At 41.1% G+C, this 19890-nt stretch overlaps 11 protein-coding genes across 11 annotated transcripts; 5 read left to right on the top strand and 6 right to left on the bottom strand.

Moving 5' to 3' along the window:
- Nucleotides 1-18: 18 nt before the first annotated feature.
- Nucleotides 19-1968, top strand: MSD1 (aspartate--tRNA ligase MSD1; the record flags this gene model as incomplete). Its single annotated transcript, XM_018131467.1, has 1 exon — nt 19-1968. The coding sequence occupies one exon, from the start codon at nt 19-21 to the stop codon at nt 1966-1968; it is 1950 nt and encodes a 649-aa protein (XP_017986645.1).
- A 500-nt stretch (nt 1969-2468) lies between these two features.
- ECM31 (3-methyl-2-oxobutanoate hydroxymethyltransferase) lies at nt 2469-3407 on the top strand (the record flags this gene model as incomplete). Its single annotated transcript, XM_018131466.1, has 1 exon — nt 2469-3407. The coding sequence occupies one exon, from the start codon at nt 2469-2471 to the stop codon at nt 3405-3407; it is 939 nt and encodes a 312-aa protein (XP_017986646.1).
- Nucleotides 3408-3454: 47 nt separating this feature from the next.
- On the bottom strand, nt 3455-4816 carry FMP30 (N-acetylphosphatidylethanolamine-hydrolyzing phospholipase D; the record flags this gene model as incomplete). The annotated part of the gene is made up of 1 exon (XM_018131465.1): nt 3455-4816. One exon carries the CDS (start codon nt 4814-4816, stop codon nt 3455-3457), a length of 1362 nt encoding a protein of 453 aa, XP_017986647.1.
- A 378-nt stretch (nt 4817-5194) lies between these two features.
- AW171_hschr31493 (HCL499Cp) lies at nt 5195-9391 on the bottom strand (the record flags this gene model as incomplete). Its single annotated transcript, XM_018131464.1, has 1 exon — nt 5195-9391. The coding sequence occupies one exon, from the start codon at nt 9389-9391 to the stop codon at nt 5195-5197; it is 4197 nt and encodes a 1398-aa protein (XP_017986648.1).
- A 626-nt stretch (nt 9392-10017) lies between these two features.
- MSS1 (Mss1p) lies at nt 10018-11505 on the top strand (the record flags this gene model as incomplete). Its single annotated transcript, XM_018131463.1, has 1 exon — nt 10018-11505. One exon carries the CDS (start codon nt 10018-10020, stop codon nt 11503-11505), a length of 1488 nt encoding a protein of 495 aa, XP_017986649.1.
- A 7-nt stretch (nt 11506-11512) lies between these two features.
- BLI1 (Bli1p) lies at nt 11513-11860 on the bottom strand (the record flags this gene model as incomplete). Its single annotated transcript, XM_018131462.1, has 1 exon — nt 11513-11860. One exon carries the CDS (start codon nt 11858-11860, stop codon nt 11513-11515), a length of 348 nt encoding a protein of 115 aa, XP_017986650.1.
- A 164-nt stretch (nt 11861-12024) lies between these two features.
- On the top strand, nt 12025-13611 carry ANR2 (Anr2p; the record flags this gene model as incomplete). Its single annotated transcript, XM_018131461.1, has 1 exon — nt 12025-13611. The coding sequence occupies one exon, from the start codon at nt 12025-12027 to the stop codon at nt 13609-13611; it is 1587 nt and encodes a 528-aa protein (XP_017986651.1).
- A 203-nt stretch (nt 13612-13814) lies between these two features.
- Nucleotides 13815-15185, bottom strand: AW171_hschr31497 (glycoside hydrolase family 76 protein; the record flags this gene model as incomplete). Its single annotated transcript, XM_018131460.1, has 1 exon — nt 13815-15185. One exon carries the CDS (start codon nt 15183-15185, stop codon nt 13815-13817), a length of 1371 nt encoding a protein of 456 aa, XP_017986652.1.
- A 676-nt stretch (nt 15186-15861) lies between these two features.
- Nucleotides 15862-17220, bottom strand: AW171_hschr31498 (glycoside hydrolase family 76 protein; the record flags this gene model as incomplete). Its single annotated transcript, XM_018131459.1, has 1 exon — nt 15862-17220. The coding sequence occupies one exon, from the start codon at nt 17218-17220 to the stop codon at nt 15862-15864; it is 1359 nt and encodes a 452-aa protein (XP_017986653.1).
- A 373-nt stretch (nt 17221-17593) lies between these two features.
- Nucleotides 17594-18091, bottom strand: UBC7 (E2 ubiquitin-conjugating protein UBC7; the record flags this gene model as incomplete). The annotated part of the gene is made up of 1 exon (XM_018131458.1): nt 17594-18091. The coding sequence occupies one exon, from the start codon at nt 18089-18091 to the stop codon at nt 17594-17596; it is 498 nt and encodes a 165-aa protein (XP_017986654.1).
- A 470-nt stretch (nt 18092-18561) lies between these two features.
- On the top strand, nt 18562-19815 carry MAC1 (Mac1p; the record flags this gene model as incomplete). The annotated part of the gene is made up of 1 exon (XM_018131457.1): nt 18562-19815. One exon carries the CDS (start codon nt 18562-18564, stop codon nt 19813-19815), a length of 1254 nt encoding a protein of 417 aa, XP_017986655.1.
- Nucleotides 19816-19890: the final 75 nt, after the last annotated feature.

Raw genomic sequence — 19890 nt, forward strand, 5'->3', positions numbered from 1 at the left:
CACAGGGGCAAAATTACAATGCTAGCAAATAGAATCAGGCATATACACTCCCATGCTGCGTTGTTGAGACCTCTTCCTCCATTTGAGGAAATAAAATCTAAATTTTCTTTCGTAAAGGAGACAAATAAGCTTGATGATGTTAAAAGCAGCGGACCTAAGGAGAATGTCACAGTAAATGGTTGGATTGAAAACAAGCCTAAGAAGGTTGGCAAGAATTTGACCTTTGCTACATTGCGTGATCAATATGGAAGTTTAATACAAGTTGTTGATGTTTATTCGCTGTTAAAACATGCTCAAGTTGAAGATGCCGTCCAAGTAACTGGCAATATAGTACCTAAGAAGACGCGATCTGACAACCCAGAAGACAAGCAGTACGAACTACAAGTAACAAACTTGGTAACATTAAATCGCTCTAATCGTAAACCATCACAATTGCTGGACTTTAAAAAAGCTGGTAATTATCCTCCAGAATACAGATATTTGCAGCTACGGTTACCCCAGTTTCAAAAGAGACTTCAGGCCAGGAACGAAGCTGCAATGATCATTAGGAATTTATTAAACAAGCATGAATTCACTGAGGTAGAAACCCCTTTGCTCTTCAAGTCCACTCCAGAAGGTGCTCGAGAGTATTTAGTTCCAACCCGATTACGTTCAGCTGGGGTTCCGCAATTTTATGCTTTGCCACAATCTCCACAACAATACAAACAACTGCTAATGGCGAGTGGAGTGAAAAACTACTACCAAATAGCTCGGTGCTTTAGAGACGAAGATTTAAGAAGTGACAGACAGCCTGAGTTTACTCAGGTGGATCTGGAAATGTCTTTTGCGGGTAGCAGAGACGTAATGAATGTTGTAGAAAAATTAGTCAGAACTACATGGAACCAGATCTCTTCTACTGGCGAACTGCATACCTTGGATAATGAAAATAACATTGTGCCGATCACAAATGACAATCCTGCTCGTATCTTAACGTATCAGCAAGCCATGACCGAATACGGGATAGACAAGCCCAACCTGAAGTTTGCGGACTTGAAGATTGTAGATCTCTCTAAATTCGGCAAAAATTCAGCTAATCACGAATACAGTATTATAGAAGCTCTCGTGCTACGGAATGCATGTAAATCTCTGGAGGATTACAAACAGCACTGGTCACATCTCACTAATCCTGTAAACTACAAGAATAGAGTACCATCCGTAATACCAATTATCTCCAAGGATACGAAAGCTACTTGGTTTAATATGTTGGATCATTCCATAAAATTCGAAAATCCATCAAATGTTACAGAAGCCTTGGATCTGAAGTTGGGTGATATAATATGTTTTTCTACAAGGCAGCCATCACAAAAGTTATTTGAGAATCCAACTCCGATGGGAAGATTAAGGCAACTAGTTACTAAATCGGAACTTGGGAAAAGGCTTTACCAAAATACCCAGGCAGATGTAGCCGCATGGGTTGTGGACTTCCCATTGTTCTCTCCAGTTGAGGTTCCAATGGAATCTAAAACAGAATATCCAACTTATTTGCCTAATGCATTCTCTGCTACTCATCACCCATTCACTATGGTTCAACTTCAAGATTATCAGAAATTGGAAACTGATCCTTTGGCGTGTTTAGGTCAACATTACGATCTTGTTGTAAATGGCGTCGAACTGGGCGGCGGGTCCACAAGAATCCACGATCCTGAATTGCAAAGATATATCTTTAAAGAAATACTCAAAATTAACAATCAAGATGAGATATTTGGTCATCTTTTGAATGCCTTTGCCATGGGCACTCCACCTCATGCGGGTTTCGCTATTGGATTCGATAGAATGATGGCGATGATGTGTGGAACTGATAGCATTCGGGATGTCATAGCTTTCCCTAAAAGTGTCACCGGCTCAGATCTAGTGATTAAAAGCCCAAGTTCCGTCAGCGAGGAAGTGCTTAAAGAGTACAACATATCACAACTATCTGGTAAAAAATAATACCCTATTGCCAATACAATATTGTAAATCAGAGATCCTAATATGTCACCTCTCCCTTGTATATATATGTATAAATAGCGATTTATAGTATCATTGCGTTTTATAGTATCATAACGTTTTATAGTATCTTAACGATTTATAGTATCATAAGTAAATAAATAGTTAACTATGGAAACCTAGAACGCCAAGAGATCGCTCTCAAAAGTATTACATGAAACCAACATAAACCTACTGCTGCAATTTATGGATATCACAGTAAGCTTTTGAAGTAGAGATCAGCGATCTAATGCCGGTTTTGGGGTTTTTAAGATTTATTCTTAGTTCTCGTTTTATTCTTAGTACTCGTTTAATTGACGGACAAATTTCAATATTGAATCTTCCTCATTAATGTGACAGTAATTTAATTTAAATAAGTTTTACCTGTAAAAACAGGGCTAACTAGGAGTTTGGAAAGTTGAACTTTCAATTGATAATATTTTGCTCAGATCTAGCGGTTAAACATGTTATTCAAGAATCGGATCTTACAGCTATCATTAGCTAAGAGGCTATATTCCGTGCATTCTGAAATTAGGCAAAAAACGATTCATGATTTAATGGCAAAGTATCACGCGCAGAAGCCAATCTCAATGGTTACCGCTTATGACTTTATTACCTCAACATGGGCTAATCGAGCTAATGCAGATATTATACTAGTTGGCGACTCTTTGTCTATGTGCTCATTGGGATACGCTTCAACGACTGACTTACCTTTAGATGAGTTTCAATACCATGTGAAGTCAATATGTAGGGCCGAAGGTACTTCTTTTATTGTTGCAGATATGCCATACGGTAGTTTTGAGAGTAGTATTGAAAAGGGCATTTCAACCGCTGTAAGCCTAATGAAATGCTCTTCTCGCGTTAACGCCGTGAAGCTTGAAGTTGGATCTCAAAAAAATGATTATGCACTTGAGTTGGCATCTGAGCTCTGTAGGAGAGGCATTCCAGTTATGGGACATATTGGTCTTACTCCTCAAAGGGTCCATGCAATGGGAGGATACAAGGTTCAAGGCTCTAAGAGCATCTCGGACGTAATGGCCATATATCTTAGAGCAAAGGAGCTGCAGGATGTAGGGTGTTTCTCCTTAGTCCTTGAATGTGTACCTCACCAAATTGCCAAAAATATTACCTCTAAGCTGCACATTCCTACAATAGGAATTGGTGCTGGTCCTAACACTAGCGGGCAGGTGCTGGTTATGTCGGACTTATTAGGTATGACGAGCGGTAAAGTACCAAAGTTTGTTAATAAATACTCAAATATTGGAGAATTAGCTGTTTCCGGGATTGCAAACTACATTGAGGAAGTCAATACCGCATCCTTCCCTAAAATTGGACAACACACATTTACAGTGAATAGTGAAGTGCTCCAAGAGTTCATTAAAGAATTGAGTAGCTATGGATGAGATTTTAGTCAAATAGTATAACGAAATCTTCTAATATACATATGAATTCAGCGTATCGCAATTGTTTTTCCTAGTTCTGGACAGTAACAGGTGTTGCGAATGCCAGTTAATTCAGCGAGCATTTCTAGCCTCTCCTTAGGTTCTCTGAAATACTCACTACTGAGAGTAAATGTACCCCAGTGGATTCCCAATACATTTTGAGCTTCTAAATCTTTCATAACTTTAATTACCTCCTCAGGGTTTATGTGTCTAGGGCGTTGGTGCCATTCTGGACAATACTGACCACATGGTAGCAACGCTAACTTCACTCCCGAGCCGAACTTCTCTTTAATCCTAATGTATAAATCCTTAACGTAACCAGTGTCTCCGGCATGAAATAAAACCGGCTTTCCATCATCCCGCAGAAGAAAAGATGCCCATAAAGATCTATTAACGTCTAGTATACCCCTGCCTGACCAATGCATAGCTGGAGTACAGACAATCTCAAGCTTCTCGGGAAATTCACTTAAAGCATGTGTAAAGTTTAGTTGGCAGGTCTCCCACCATGATAATTCTACGTACCTTGTAACTTTGTTTCTTTCCAAAAAATGTCCTAAACCCTTGGGTATAATCCAGAGCGGTTGCCTGGCGCAATCGGAACCCCAATGCCTCATGCTAACGTGGTCTAAGTGATCAGGATGGTTATGTGACACAATTATAATGTCAGGTATTGGGGTTTTCTCAATTTCTGCAGGCTTAGCAGTAATCCGTTTTGGACCGAGGGTCTCATGTAGCAAATAATCCGAGAAGATTGGGTCTGTCAAGATCTTAATCCCACGATATACAACATAATTGCAAGACTGCCCAAGCCACGTTGAGTATATAGTATGCATATTAGGTTCTGAGTTCTTAGCTGTAGCGTCGTGAGCGCTAAGTACTTCGTAGCCAAATGAATGAGATTGCTGTAAGCTCTTTGGGTCACCCGTCCAATCCGGTTTATGGACTGGCATCAAGGAGCCCATCTCCCCCTCAAGATTCGGTACAGCTTGTTTCCTTTGGAATAGTTCTATTATCCTGTTTGCAAAGAATTCGTAGACCGTCTGAATCCGATATTCAGTAAATGGATTTTCAAACCGACCTAATATTTGTAACTGGGAGTATTTTATTAACGTGTCATTAAATTCTAGGGAATCTTCATGTTTTATCTTAGCTGCCCTTTCATTAATCCTTCTATTAGCCATAAATGAAATATATAACGCATACGTTGAATATGGAATTAATATTGCAAGTACAACCTTGCTAAAGGTCCCACGACCTATTCCTGATATTGATGCGAATGTAAACGGCACTTTTTTGTTCTTTGAAAATCTAAATATCCCTGTTCTTCCAAACGCTGAAAACCATTTACCAAACGGATATTTAGGTCTCATTCTTCATATCAATACTTTCATGCGATGATGTGGAAGATATCAAAGTACAGCTTATTATTAGGTTGATGCAAAACTTCACCAACTCCGGGTAACATGGACCCTGGATCTCCCTTAAGTCATCTCATCTCCTTGTTAAAGATACATTAGTGATATTTAACGATAAACAAGTAGAAAATTAGGCGCTTGATATGGAATAAAAGCTAGTTCGGACTAATCTACGATATTATTAAAGTTTCAGCGGTTAAGATTATGAATTAGAGCATAGACATACCTACTAATTGGCTCCTTCTCTTTGTTGATAGCTTTCACTGTTATTGAATATTTATAATTGGTAGTGAAAACGATTTTAACTGGCGAATTATCTTCCGAGAGTGAACTTCATAATAGAAGTGCGCTACTAATCAAAACAATAACTCCACTGACGATAGACCATGGGTTTAAGCCTGTTGCTTTGTTCGTAATGTTTGTGTCAACAACAAATGTGCCGTTTGTTCTGTTACCGTAAAACTTCTCCAATCTCCTACCGGTTGGGAAGGTGCTGTTAAAGGTATAGTAAACCGGCTTAGTGGCGACTATGGTACTGGTTACGCTTGCTGAAGCTTGCGCATGTTCTGGCTCGATTGGGCCTGTTCTGGTGTACTTGGGGATCTCATCTGTTGTTATGTCGCGGACGATAGTTTGCGGCTTCCCTTCAAGGTTTTGTAGATCTTTGGCCCCAGCTGGTGCAGCTGCTTCAAAGTTTGGTTTCTGCTGCAGTTGGTTTGGTTGATCTACAGCTCCACCTGGGCTTCCAACTTCTGGTTGAACGCCATCGGTTTCAACAGGAAGATCTCTTGAAGATAACGCTATAACCATCTCATTTTCAGCAGCATTACGTTGTTCGATAGCTCCTACTGGAATTGGCTTGTTTATTGGGGTAGGTTTTGCTAAATCCTCCGGGGTCTGAGGAAATTTGGTTCTATCTTTCATTCTTATCGTGTGACCACTTGGTGGGAAAACAATCGGATATGTAAAGTTTTGGTTCGATCTTGCTGGTGGTGGCAATTTCCAATCAAGTGGAGAATCCTTTCTAGTATTGTCGGATGGTTTAGTTTCTTTTGTTGGTTTTGGTTTCTCCTCAGATCCTACCGAAGTTTTCGACTCTTTTGCAGAAGAGGTTTCTTTTGACGCCGAAGTTGGTGTTGGTACTGGTGGTGTTGTAGTTTTATCCTCAGTAGATGTTGGTGCTTCTGATGCAGGTTTATCGTCATTAGATGTTGGTACAGGTTTATCGTCATTAGATGTTGGTGCAGGTTTATCTTCAATAGATGTTGGTGCAGGTTTATCTTCAGTAGATTTTGGTGCCAGTGATGATGCAGGTTGATCGTCAGTAGATGTTGGTGCAGGTTTATCATCAATAGATGTTGGTGCATCTTTATCGTCAATCAATGTTGGTGCCAGTGATGATGCAGGCTTATCCTCAAGTGATGTTGGTACCGGTGATTCAGGATTATCCTCAATAGACGTTGGTTGTGACGTTGATGTAGTTTTATCTTCAATAGATGCTGGTACTATCTCTGTCTTCGATTCTTTTGAAGTCTCGGTTTCTTTTGTCGTCGACGTTGATGTTATTTTCTCCTCAATAGGTGTTACATCTGTTTTCGATTCGTTTGCAGTGGTACTTTCTTTGGGCACCTGGGTTGGTTTCTCTTTTTGTAGTTTCGTTGATTTTGTTGATGATAGTAGACTTATATGTTTCTGTGGAGATGTGAAGGTGAAGTCAATGGTTTCGGTGAAATTCATATTTATAGTTGTGAAAGGCGGTAGTTCTGGAATCTTTGTAATTGTGGGCCTTTTAGTCATTCTCCATTTCTTGCGCGTTTTCGAAGGTTTTGTTCCTTCATCTGTACCACTGACACTTGGAGCAGGTGTGTTACTGATGATTTGCGTTGAGTTGCTGTATTCTGGTTTCAATATATCTACTGGAGTTGGATTTCCTGTCAACTCATCCGTTGTCGTAACTGGTAGTGGCAGTGTAGACTGTCCACTTTCCTCTTCTTTTGGCAGTTGAACTGAATCATCCTTAGGCAGCGTATCATTACCTTTATCAGTGTCTTTTTCATTTACCTTGTCATTAGGATCGTTTTTGCCAGAATCGTCTTTTACTTCTTCCTTTGGAGGTTCCTCTTTTGCTGGTTCATTAGGTACTTCCGTGGGCTGTTCGGTTGGCTTCACATCATCACTAACTGGAGAATTCGACGTAATTGCCTCATCACCGGGTGCTGTTGTTGTAGGATCTACCGTTGCATTACCATCTGTTTGTGAGGCTTCTGAATCTATAGCATCCTTGGCTTGAGTGACAGGTGGAGCAACATATGGTTCACTACTAGCCTCTGTAGTGGGTGTCTCCGTTGTCTGTAATTCTTCCGTACTTGTAATACCGTCTTCTGGTTCAGAGGCTATAGGTGAAGGAACAGGAGAAGGAGCAGGGGTTGGGCTTTCTTGTGATTCTGAATCAGTTGGAGGTACGTAATCAGAGTTTCCCTCAATTGGTGATGGAGCTATAATAGTTAACCGTGGAGAAGGAGCCTCTATACGTTTAGGATCTGGTAATTGAGTAACTGATGGATCGTCGACAGGTGGGTCCTTTTCGGCAGCTTCCCTCTGTGCTTCCTCCAGTGCCTCATCATCTTCGGTTGCTCCAGGGTCGGTTTCAGTAGGTGCTTCAGTCTGAGTCTGTGATGGACCATCATTCTCAGATGGTGATTCAGTCACAATTACATTGTCAGTGGCGGTTGCTGTTTCTTGACTTCCATCCTGGTCTGGGTTCGATCCTTCAGATTCTGTCATCGGTGCATCTCTGAAAGGACAACTACCATTGGAGTCAGTAATAGGTTCATTTCCAACTGGTTCCTCAGTTTCAGGTGCTTCTGTTATGGCAGGGTTTTCGCACGTGCTTTCGGGTGCACTTGTTGGTTGATCACCTAGATCTTCCGTAATTGAGGGTGCTTCGCTAGAACTGGAGCATTCCGGTTCGCTTGTTGGTGACTCTGAATCTTGTTCCCCAGTTGTAGTAGGATTTTCACAGGTGCTAGGCTCTTCTGGTGCAGGGGCCTCCGGTGCGGAAGTCCTTGCCTCATCATTCTCCGTAGTCGAGGGTTGATCGCATGAGCTAGTAGGTTCGCCTTCATTAACACCTTCCGTTGCTGTTGGTCTTTCGCAAGTGCTTTCAGGTTCGTTTGGTTGATCCTCACTTGGAGTTTCGCTTGGCTGTTCTTCAGTTGCTGTGACACCTGGTTGATCCTCTGTTGCTGTCTCATTTGGCTGGTCTTCCGTCCCAGTCTCCGCTGGCTGATCTTCCGATGCAGTCTCGCTTGTCAGGTTATCGCTTTCAGTCTCGCTTGTGTCGCTCTCAGTGTCGGGTTCATCTGTCATTCTGGGTGCTTCACACGAACCTGCAGGCTTAGGTGTCTCCGTTATTATTATCGTTTTGGTTACTGTAGTATCACCTCTATGCCTGGTTCTCGTGCTAGTACCTTCATCATCTTCTCCTGTTTCTGCAGGTCCTTCATCATCAGTTGACGTTCCTTCCTGGTCATCGCTAGTGGATGTGGCTTCATCGTCATCACCAGTTGATGTAGAGTCTTCATCATCGTGACTCCTATGGCAATCATCAGTAGAAGAGTCCTCGTCATCTGTACTTGATGAAGAGTCGTCTACATCTGTGGGAGCTGAAGTGTAAGATGTAATTGTGGCAGTACATGATGGATATACTATGTCTTCTTCTTCTTCTTCTCTTTCTTCGGGAGCTTCTGATGGCTCCTGTTCATCCTCTTCATCGTCTTCATCAAAGTCGAAGTCATCATCCTCGTCGTCATCTAGTTCGTCGTCATCATCAATTCTGTCATTAAATTCATCATCTTCATTCGCTACTCCAGAATGAGGAATATCTGTTGGCATATCCCATGGCGAATCTTTAGGCTGTATATTTGGTACTGCCACAGAATCACTAGGCCCATTCCATGGGAATGGTTTTGCTCCCTTTGGAGCATGGTTCGTAGGTGCATCCAAAATTGTACCTAAAACGTCAACGGATTCTAATTGTACTTCGAAATCCCTATAGATTTCCATTATTTCGTTGAGATCAACGCCGAAGTTTTCCGTTAAGACTTTATCAAATAATTCTGCCGTTCCCAATCTGATTAAACTCTGCATAAATCCATGTTTCCACCATTGGAATTTATGTGATTCTTTAGAAAGCTCTACCACATCAGCGACAAAGTTCATTCCGCTTTTAAAAAAGTCAGAAATCTTGTAAAATTCATGGCCTTTTGCTACCAATGCTTGTAACTTTCCAGTATCTACTCTATTTCCATTGTAATATCCGAAGCATTCAGAAATGCTACTAATGTCATGTTGTTCAAGCCAGTTTACCGCTTCTTCGATTGCCATATGACTATAGTATGACATCGAATCTAAATCAAAATCATAATTTGCAAGTTCTCTGAACTCTTTTTCCAAGTTTAACTCACCAGTAGTTGCAAGAGCCTCTGTCACGACCAGTAGGCCTAAATTCAATAGGCGGGAAACTTTCATTGGTACCCTTTGAGTATTAATAATGGCTTGTCGTATAGGATATTTCGAAAATAATAAAGAAAGGAACACAAGAAGGAATTTAGCCAATATTTTGTGAACTTAAATACCTTAGAGACGGTGCGACAACTTGCGTCTGGGTGTCCTATTCGAGTTAATTTCTCATATTTTATTTATTAGTGTCGCTAGTGACAGACACTTCATTGCATCTTGTACAAACACAAAGGACGGATCGGCGTCAATAGCTTGAACACATAATTGAGATTTTCAGCTTGCAGCAAAATGCAGTGTGAGCTCAGTATTAAGGATATCACATTGTCCAAAAAGACTATTACCACGTAAAACAAAACAGGAATGAAAGAGGTGAGATTTAAGTAAATGTTCAATCTGGCAACAAAGTTTCAGATCTTAGCCGACTAACATAGCGCAGAAAGGTATACCGTCCCAAATTTTTTTTTTTTTTTTTTTTTTTTTTTATATTTGTATTCTGAACGCATTAAGTACCGGAGAGATGACTTTCAACATAAAACGAAAAAAAATGTGATCTTTAACTCATCGCATTGCTTCGGATGACACATTAAATACAAAATCTTAGCACGGTACACCTATTAGCGGTAGAGTGGTTTGCGATGTCTCCACTAATATTAAAGAGATGGGCTTCAGTACCGGCTACAGTTCATTTGCCGACGATATATGCACTCTCAACTCCTGCTGGTCATAAATCAGCCATAGCTGTTGTTAGGATCTCAGGAACTCATAGCAAACTTATATACCATAAGCTGACTAAAAGCAATTCTCCACCAATTAGCCGCCGCGCTTCGCTGAGAAACCTCTATTATCCTGCAGGATTGGGTAAGAAAGATTTACTCGACAGTTCGCTGACATTGTACCTGCAACAGCCTGGGACGTTTACTGGGGAAGATATGCTAGAGCTTCATCTGCATGGAGGTAAAGCCGTTGTTAGTAGTGTTCTAAAAGCCATAGAATCGCTTCACGATGCAGATGGTGGAGTGGATATCAGGTACGCTCAACCTGGGGAGTTTTCGATGCGGGGATTTCAAAATGGGAAATTTGACCTTACTCAAATCGAAGGGATTGGTGAATTGATTGATGCAGAAACTGAGATGCAGCGTAAAAGTTCAATTTCGAGTGTCAGAGGGAAGAATTATAAGATGTTTCTGGCTTGGAGAAAGCAAATTGTAGAGAACGTTGCACAGCTAACCGCTATCATTGATTTTGGAGAAGACGCTGACATTTCTAACACAGAGGATCTGCTACAAGGCGTTTTCCAGAATATAGTGAAATTGAAGCAGGAAGTTGAGGAGTTTATTCGAAAGACTGAGAAAGGGGCAATGCTGCAGAGCGGGATCAGGCTTACTCTGCTTGGAGCTCCAAATGCAGGAAAGTCATCATTACTAAACAAATTTACAGAGGAAGAAACAGCTATAGTGAGCAGTATACCGGGTACTACTCGGGATTCTATAGACGTGCCACTAGATATCAACGGTTACAAGGTAGTATTCTGTGATACCGCTGGGATACGAGCACATACGTCTGACGAGATAGAACAACTTGGTATCAGCCGCACTAAAAAGAAGATTGTCGACAGCGACATAGTCTTGCTGCTTATAGACCCCTCTGGTAAAGAGCTCGTAAAGGATGAACTGAAAACGCTCCTATGTAGTGCGGAAATGGAAGACAAAGAAGTGATTGTTGTCATAAATAAAGCGGACCTCCTTCAAAAACAGCATTTGCAAGCCATAAAAGACCGCCTGGCTACTGAATTTAACACGAAATATCCTGTCATAGTCATATCGTGTCTTGAAAAGGGTGGTACCGCTCCACTGACTGATTTGCTCCCAAAATGTTTTGAGGAGATTTGTGGATCTGTGGACAAAGAGCCTGTGCTTGTATCTAAGAGAGTACAAGAAATACTGAGGAATGATGTTCTATATGGCATAGATCAATTTGCCATCTTCGCACCAGAAGGAGATGTAGTCATGGCTTCAGAAGCGCTAAGCTGCGCTTCTACTGGTCTTGGAAAAATTACTGGCGAAGCTGTTGGTGTTGAGGAAATCCTTGGTGTAGTATTTTCCAAATTTTGTGTAGGTAAGTAAATAGCATTTAACATTCTTCATCATCGGCAACTTTAGCTGCCCTTTTAACCCTCTGTACCTTAACTGCAAGTTCATTTTGGAATTCGCAAAGTTCCTCAGCCAATTGTTCAAGGTACGTCACCTTAGAATCTAAAACTTCGACCTTCTTCTCGTATTCAGCCTTTAATAAGAAATAGTTGCGCAACTCTTCCTTATGTCTAGTTGAATGTCTTTGCTTTATTTGATTTAACCATTCATAGTTCGCATTCGTATCCGCAGTAAACTTGGAAATCGCTCTGGCGCTCATCAAATCTACATGAATTTGCATATCATCAACACACTTATCCAAGTGTCTGCGCAACTGCTTCTCCTTCATTACCCTACAGTTTCCACTTAATCTTATTAAGTATTTATGGTGTTCTTGCTTTTATGTAATTCGGCATTTTAGCCAAACAAAGCTTATTGACACATCCTACTTGACCTCACTTAATGGATACATAGGATACAAATTCTGGAAAATAACTTGGGACTATCACTGAAATGTCATACTCTCCTATACTTTATCAAAATGACTCTAACAAGTTTAAGTTAACTTCTCCTCCTCATAGAATACCTCTTAGTGGGATGTGCCTTACTAAATTTGACGTTAAACGAGGAAATACTCTAGTATGGAGCGCGACAGTATCACCAGATGTCAACCTGTTGAATATTGAGTTCAAAACATTACCTTCTGGTATCCATGAGCAAGAGAAAGACTGGATCAGCTTTGTAATTCCCAAAAGTAATGGGGAGTTCTACTACGGTATTGCACTGTTCTCTCAAAATGGGATAAAACTGGCAGGTGAAGAGGTCACAGGTCATATTGATAGAAAAAAGGTTTCAATGTATTCTCTCGCGGTAATTGTTGATCCAGAATTGGATCCACATGGCGGTGAAGATTATGGCTATTATAATTTGAAATCGAATGCTTATATTTCAGCTAATGAATATATGGACGATATGGAAGTTTTAATAGAGCAGTACCTAGAGAGCGAATCCGAAAATGAGATACTGGAGCGATTCTTCAATAGCAATAAATTAGTCTGTGCTCAAGGGGTGCCGTTCACGAATCCAGCAGGGAAACTGGTTACAGACCATATGCCATATTTGAGTGAGCGTTCCAGAAGAACTAGTGGCTTATCTAAGGAAGATAATATCCCCTCTGCTACTCATTCTTCATGGCTACATCGCATTCCGGAGTTTTTTAAACGGCTTGGGCCCTTAATGTTTACGCTTTGGAAATCATGTTTACTGCGAGAAAGGATATTGATTGTTCATAACCGTGGCGACTCTTTTGAAAATACCAATGCGCTAGTTTACTGTTTGTCTATCCTGTCGTATGTGCCGAGAGGTTTAGGTGATGATGACGACAAAAGTGAATATTTACAGACTTTGTACACTATAGGAGTTACGGATTTGGAATATTTAACTGGGTTGGTATCCAACGCTTTAAGCAGCGCAAGTGTTGACAAGTATGACCTACCTAGCTTTATTGCATGTACTAGCGATGAAGTTCTGGCTCAAAGGTCCGAGTTATTTGATCTAGTGTTGAACCTTTCTGTTGATACCGGTATTGAAGTTTTAAAGTATGATCAACTTATTAAAGCGACGCCAACTGACTGGGCTGCATTCAGGTATCTTTCGGAGCTTTATTTAGATTATGAGTTTAATGATGAGGAAATCTCTAACTACCTAACGAATGTGGAACCGCTCTCATGGTCGCAGTATCTAATTGATGCGTTCTGTTGGTGGGCAACAGCGGGTTACTTTCAACCGAGCTACTATAGTTTTGACGCCGTAAGGATTTGCGATCCGATAATTGAAAAGAGTGAGTTAGAAACCGTTATAGGTTTGCTTGAGAATTTCCACGATCGGACTAATCTATTATATAATACACTACAAGGGTTTACAAGAGCTGACTCCAGTGATGAGGAGGATTCATTATTGGTAATGTCGCCATTTTTTCTTTCCAAATGCGGCTTGGACTGCTTTAGCTCCCAAGACTATCAGTTAGTTAGATACCTGTGTGAAAAATGGTTCAATAAAATGGTTGAAATACGATTGTTACATTTCCGTCCAGCATGCTAATGTTATTTTTATGGACGTATGATCAACTTAATGAACTCAACTAGGCTAAAGCATGCAGAATATAACATGATTATAAAATTATATTCAGTTAATAAATGGTTTTAAGCAATACATTAACAATACTAAATCCATGTGGTAAACTGCTTCTATTGTACAAAAAAGTATGTCTCCGGGTGATCACAACTCTATACACTTGTTTTAGTCTAAATCACTAACCAAACCACACATACTGCTATGGTAATTCCTATTATAGTTGTTATTATTACTGCTCCTCCTATGTCTCCGCGATTTATGTTTAATGGTGGAGCTCTATATTTAACTGGTGTTGTACCTGCGGCAAAATTACCGATGCTTGAACCACCGTCAGCAGCAGTATACGGTGCAGGTCTATCTAAACAGCGAAGGTTTTGGAAAACCTCTAATGCTGCCATCTGTTCTCCTAGACCATAGACTCCATCCCAATGGCCAATGAACCAATTCATTCCACAAGTATGTCCGTCATAACCGCCTGAGCAAGACGAGGCAGCCGCAAGAGCACTGGCGCGTAGCCAACTCATGATCTGTGTTCTAGACTCAGGGACTAATTGGGCGGTTAACCCGAGAAACCTTGAAAAGTATGCCTTGAATGACCTTTGGTCAACATTACAAGTGTTCACACCATCCGGTCCGACGCCTTGGCAAGCAGCTTCATGCAAAATCTCGTCATCGTCAAAGAACACAACTGCAGATTGTAAAAAGTTACGCGTTCTCTCATGCCATATATCGGAGCCAGTATAATTGTAAAGATATGCACATCCAGAAAGGATTAAACCGTGATTGTAAGTCCATTGCAACCTAGAAGTGTTCCGACAATCACCCTCTACAGGTGCCCCATCATAAACGAAATGCCAGCCGTTAATATCTGCAATGAAACCAACATCCTGCATCCAGTCATAGGTCTTTTCTGCCCATTCAACATACGTGTTATTACCAGTGTAACGAGCCAATCTGGATGCAATATGGAACAAAGCACCGTTTGAAACAGAGTTTTTGTAATCATAACCATCATTAAACTTGAAAATTTGCCATCGCAAACCACCACCACATGTAGAATCGTCCCATCGCGAAGCCATTGTGTTAAACACAGCTTGTGCTAACGCCAACCACTGTGGCTGGCCTTCAGGGGGGTTGGTGAGGTTTCTTTCCGTTGCCGCCATTGCTGTCATTCCCCAAAATGCTTGATCATCGTTACCTTCGGTTGTTGCTTGTTCTGCAGGAACATAATCAATTCTTTCCCCTACTTGTGCCAACATAGCTTCAATTAAATGTCCTTCGTACGTGTTGTTTTCCATATAGAACCCATAATCAAGAATTGATCCCCAAGCAGCACCTGCTTGCCACCAATAGTATGGGTTAGTAAACATACCCACTGTGCCTCCAGGATCCTTCCCTGAATAGTAATCAAGGATACCGTCTGCCAGCAACGCCGTGGCTAACCTTAAGGAGTCTGGGTCATCGAGATCAAGTTCCATGCCCCAACTAAAGTGTCTAAAGGACACCAATATAGCGGCTAATACTAGGGACAAACTTAACATATCTGCAAGCACTTGTTCTCCTTAAAGCCTCACCCAACAAATAATTCCAGGTAATCTATACGACGCCAAGTTTTGAAAAAAGATATATTCCTCGTTGTATATTAGTAGCTTGAATTACTGTTGTTGAATTAATTACGATTAAATTCCATGCCCCCGGATGAGATATCAATTATTCCGCTTACCGTTATTGATAAGAAACTTCTTCGTCTTTGTATGGAGTTTGAAACTTCGGCGGTTAAAACCTAAACATTTGCTCACGTGCTCGAACCCATTTAAAGGTATGCTTACTTAAGTATATGAGATTATGTAACTAAAATATAAATCGATGATTATATAATCTTTGGATCCATAGTACCGTATTCTTCTGCTTATATATGTCTTATATATGTGCAGTTGTATTTGCGTCAATAAGTTTAGCAACCGGGTTTACGGTTGAATATGAAGTAGCTGGAGGGCCCGTATTATATTAGTATTAAGAAATACGGAGATTTCAGATATAACTGTGGGCTCATTGTCTGTGACAGAGATGCGATCTCAAAGGGAAATAATGTTTTTAGTAAAGAAATAAGAAACAATGATGTAAAATCCACTATGTAAAGTATAAATGTTATGTATATGCAAACGGAGGATATGTAGAATGCAGGTTAACCGTTCACTGAATTACAAGGCATTGCTTTTAGATGAACAACCAGATGGCGCATGACACTATGGATATCCCAAGCACGGCTGTGAGAATTGCAGCACCTGCTTTATCACCTGCCTTTAGATTTAATGGAGGTGCACTGAATTTGGTTGGTGTAGTACCAGCTGCAGGATCACCAATACTTGAACCACCGTCAGCAGCAGTATACGGTGCAGGTCTATCTAAACAGCGAAGGTTTTGGAAAACCTCTAATGCTGCCATCTGTTCTCCTAGACCGAAGACACCATCCCATTTGCCAAGGAACCAATTCATTCCACAAGTATGTCCGTCATAACCGCCTGAGCAAGACGAGGCAGCTCCGAGAGCACTGGCACGTAGCCACTTCATGATTTGTGTTCTTGATTCAGGGACTAATTGCGCAGTCAACCCGAGGAACCTTGAAAAGTATGCCTTGAATGACCTTTGGTCAACATTACAAGTGTTCGCACCACCTGAAGCGACACCTTGGCAAGCAGCTTCAAATAAAACGTCTTTATCGTTGAAGAACACAATTGAAGATTTTAAAAAGTCCTGCGTTCTCTGATGCCATATATCGGAGCCGGTATAGTTGTAAAGGTATGCACATCCAGCAAGTATTAGACCTTGGTTGTAGGTCCATTGCAACTTAGCTATATTTTTGCAATCATCGTCAGCAGATGCACCATCATAAACGAAATGCCAACCATTAACATCCGCAATGAAACCAACTTCATGCATCCAATCAAAAGTCTTTTCCGCCCAGTCAGCATACGTGTTATTACCAGTGTAACGAGCCAATCTGGATGCAATGTGGAACAAAGCACCGTTTGAAACAGAGTTTTTGTAGTCGTAACCATCATTAAACTTGAAAATCTGCCATCTCAAACCACCACCACATGTAGAATCGTCCCATCGCGAAGCCATTGTGTTAAAAACAGCTTGTGCCAAGGCCAGCCATTGTGGCTGATCCTCAGGAGGATTAGTTACATTCCTTTCTGCGGCAGCCATAGCAGCTAATGCCCAAAATGCCTGGTCATCGTTACCAAGCGAAGTCGCCTGCTCAAAAGGAACGTAGTCTTTTCTGTCACCGACTTGAGCCAGCAATGCCTCCACCATTTCAGCCTCATAAGTGTTATTTTCCATGTAAAAGCCAAAATCAAGAATTGATCCCCACGCTGCACCAGCCTGCCACCAGTAATAGGGATTGGTGAACATACCAACTGTTCCTCCGGGCTTCTTTCCGGAATAGTAGTCCATTAAACCATCTGCAACCAAGCCGGTTGCAGCCTTTAATGAATCCAGATTATCAAGATCTAGTTGCAAACCATAGCAAAATCGCGCCAGCAATAGCAACAATCCTAGTAAAACTTTCATACTTCCACTAGTTCCAAATGTCAAATGAGTCCTTAGCAATGTATCTCTATAAATACGTCTATATATGTAATGTAATAAAAAGATCAAAAGCCCATCCAATGCTTGCTGCTTGAAGTACCCTGCCTGATTCAAACAAGTTTTAATGACCCAAAGTTAGAATAATGTATTAGAACCTGTTAAAGTAACAGCTCCATAATATCTTAAAAGGTGTACTTGTTGCAGGCTGTGTGAATACATGTGGACATCAAGCGATCAAAAATAGAAACATATCACGTGAAAACCTCGTGATTTCTAAATAAGCTTATTTATCTAACTATTGGTGGTAACACGCTTCCCATGAGATTATATAACTATATTGAGGCGATTGGACCGTTTAGAAGCCTAGTGACTTTAGTATGGACAGTTTTACCTGCCGGATGAAGTCCGGCCTGTTGTCTCTCCATAAAATGCAGGCGTCAATGTTGGCCCCAGACTCGACATTTGGCTCGCTTAGCATGCTCATGACACTCAATAAGATCTTCTCGACACTCTGGACTGGGGACCACCGTTCGCTTGCATCTTCATACATGTTTGGGTCCTCGCCTGGCGCATGAAGAATCGAAATACACACCTCACCATTAGGGTACACATTAGGATGTAGTACACTCGGTGTGAATGTAAGCTTTGGGGGAGAGAGTGGGTAGTCTGTTGGGAACTTTAATTTTGCGTTAAATACACCGCCTTCATACGGTGAATCAGGGGGGCCTTCTATGAGACAGTCCCATAGAAAGAGGTTGTCTTCTGTTACAGGGCCGGCAACAATACCCTCTGGGCTGTCCTTGAGCAGCTGCTGTAACTCCTTCATCAAACGTTTCTGTGCAGTTTTTGACATATCTATTATTATCCTTAAAATTGTATCTTAATCCCAATATATCGCACTTGTCTTCTGTTCTTGTCGTAATTGTGGTAGAATGACACCTCTAGCTTAAAAATGGGAGCTTGTGTAAATAACCTTCTTCTATAAATCAAGACAAGTGATGTACTTAGCAGACCAGTTTTTGGTATGTTTTAAGGTTATCGAACTGTTAGGCGATACTCTGTGTGCGATTTGTGTTTTGTCTTGACTGCTTTAAGTTTCATGTTTAAGTAGTTAACGATGAGCTGATTTGCCGACAATTGATGAAAAGATAGTCACCTTTCTACACGCAAGTAATATAAAAGAACTTGGAGTTAGAGGTCCTGAAGGGGTCAGGTGGGGTTTAGGACTTATAAAGGAGTATTATCAAGAAGGATACTATCCTTTTATTATTTTGAAGTTTAATATCCATAACTAGTTGATGACCCATAGGGGCTGAACAACAGATGATAATTGTTGACGGCGACAAATACTCATGTGTGGCTTGCATCAGGGGGCATAGATCTTCTACGTGTCGCCATACGGATAGGATGTTGGTTAAAGTTAGGACTAGAGGACGACCATCACCTATGGACATTCGAAAAGTGATCATGGTTGATGCGAACTCGAAATTGGCTACTTCCGACGCTGATTCTGGTGAAGATGAGTCTAGTTCATCGGGATGCTGTTCTGGGAGTGTTTCTACGGCAGTAAGTGGTAGAGAGTTGTGTACAAAGATGAACAAGCAGCCTATTCTTTTCCTGAAGGCTTTAGAGACCCGGAAGGGTTTGCTTGTAGATGGTGCACTGAAGATCATGGTCGAGCAAAAGGGACCCGACTCTGCTAAAAAGTTTAATTTTGTATCTGAAAAGGAGTTTATGTTGAAGCATGTAGATGGTTATAGTGGAAGTGATGATGACGCTTGCTCATGCAAACACAGAGCCAAACGCCAGAAGGTGTCTTCCACCGAGAATGAGAACGGTTGCGCTGAGAAGAACTACACTCCTTCATCTTCTTCAAACGGCGTGCTATGGCCTGATCCAGCGCTGGCAGTGAACGGGAGTAGACCAGTTTTGCACGATATGGTAGAAGCGTTTACCTATAAAGGTGTATATCTCAGTACCCAATGTTCTTGCGATGATAACCTTTGTCAGTGTGCTAACTGCTTAATCCACAGGAAAGAAGAAGAGCTGAATGACTTTATTCAGCAGTCGGGTATTCCACTCACGTCGTTGGGTTCCGGCAGCAACCCACATGTTTATCCACTGTTGGACGATCGCGAAGGGCAACTTACTGAGTTAACCCAAGAACAGCAAAACGGCAGAGCCGGGTCACTCACTTCGTTAGAGCATACCGAAAACGGTGAAAAGCATACGGCTAAAGTATCTTCGGCTACTTGTAAATGCACACCAGCTAACTGTATTTGTTTAAATTGTGATGAACATCCTCCAGAAATTATTTCTATGAACAAGATTCTATTACAGGGTCTTGTGAATTTAAAGCTAAAGCGGAAAATACTAATCCAATATCGTGGGAAACTTTTTCCTTCGAAGTTTTGGTGGGATCTTTTATCTGTTCGGTTACCTTCAATGTCTTCAGAAGAGCTAGAATCACTAGATCTGCTACAATGGTTTGATAATATATTAGAAACCCATTCTACAGGCCTTCCGAGCGCTGAAGCTATCCTTCCTGAGTTACACGACATGTTAAAAGACTTTTAGCAAGGATTCTCTTGCTCTTGTATTTAAAAGTAAAATGTAAAATTATGAAATGACAGTAAATAATGGATTTTTAAT

The sequence above is a fragment of the Eremothecium sinecaudum genome, chromosome III (assembly GCF_001548555.1).
Source record: "Eremothecium sinecaudum strain ATCC 58844 chromosome III, complete sequence".
Classification (NCBI taxonomy): Eukaryota; Fungi; Ascomycota; class Saccharomycetes; order Saccharomycetales; family Saccharomycetaceae; genus Eremothecium; species Eremothecium sinecaudum.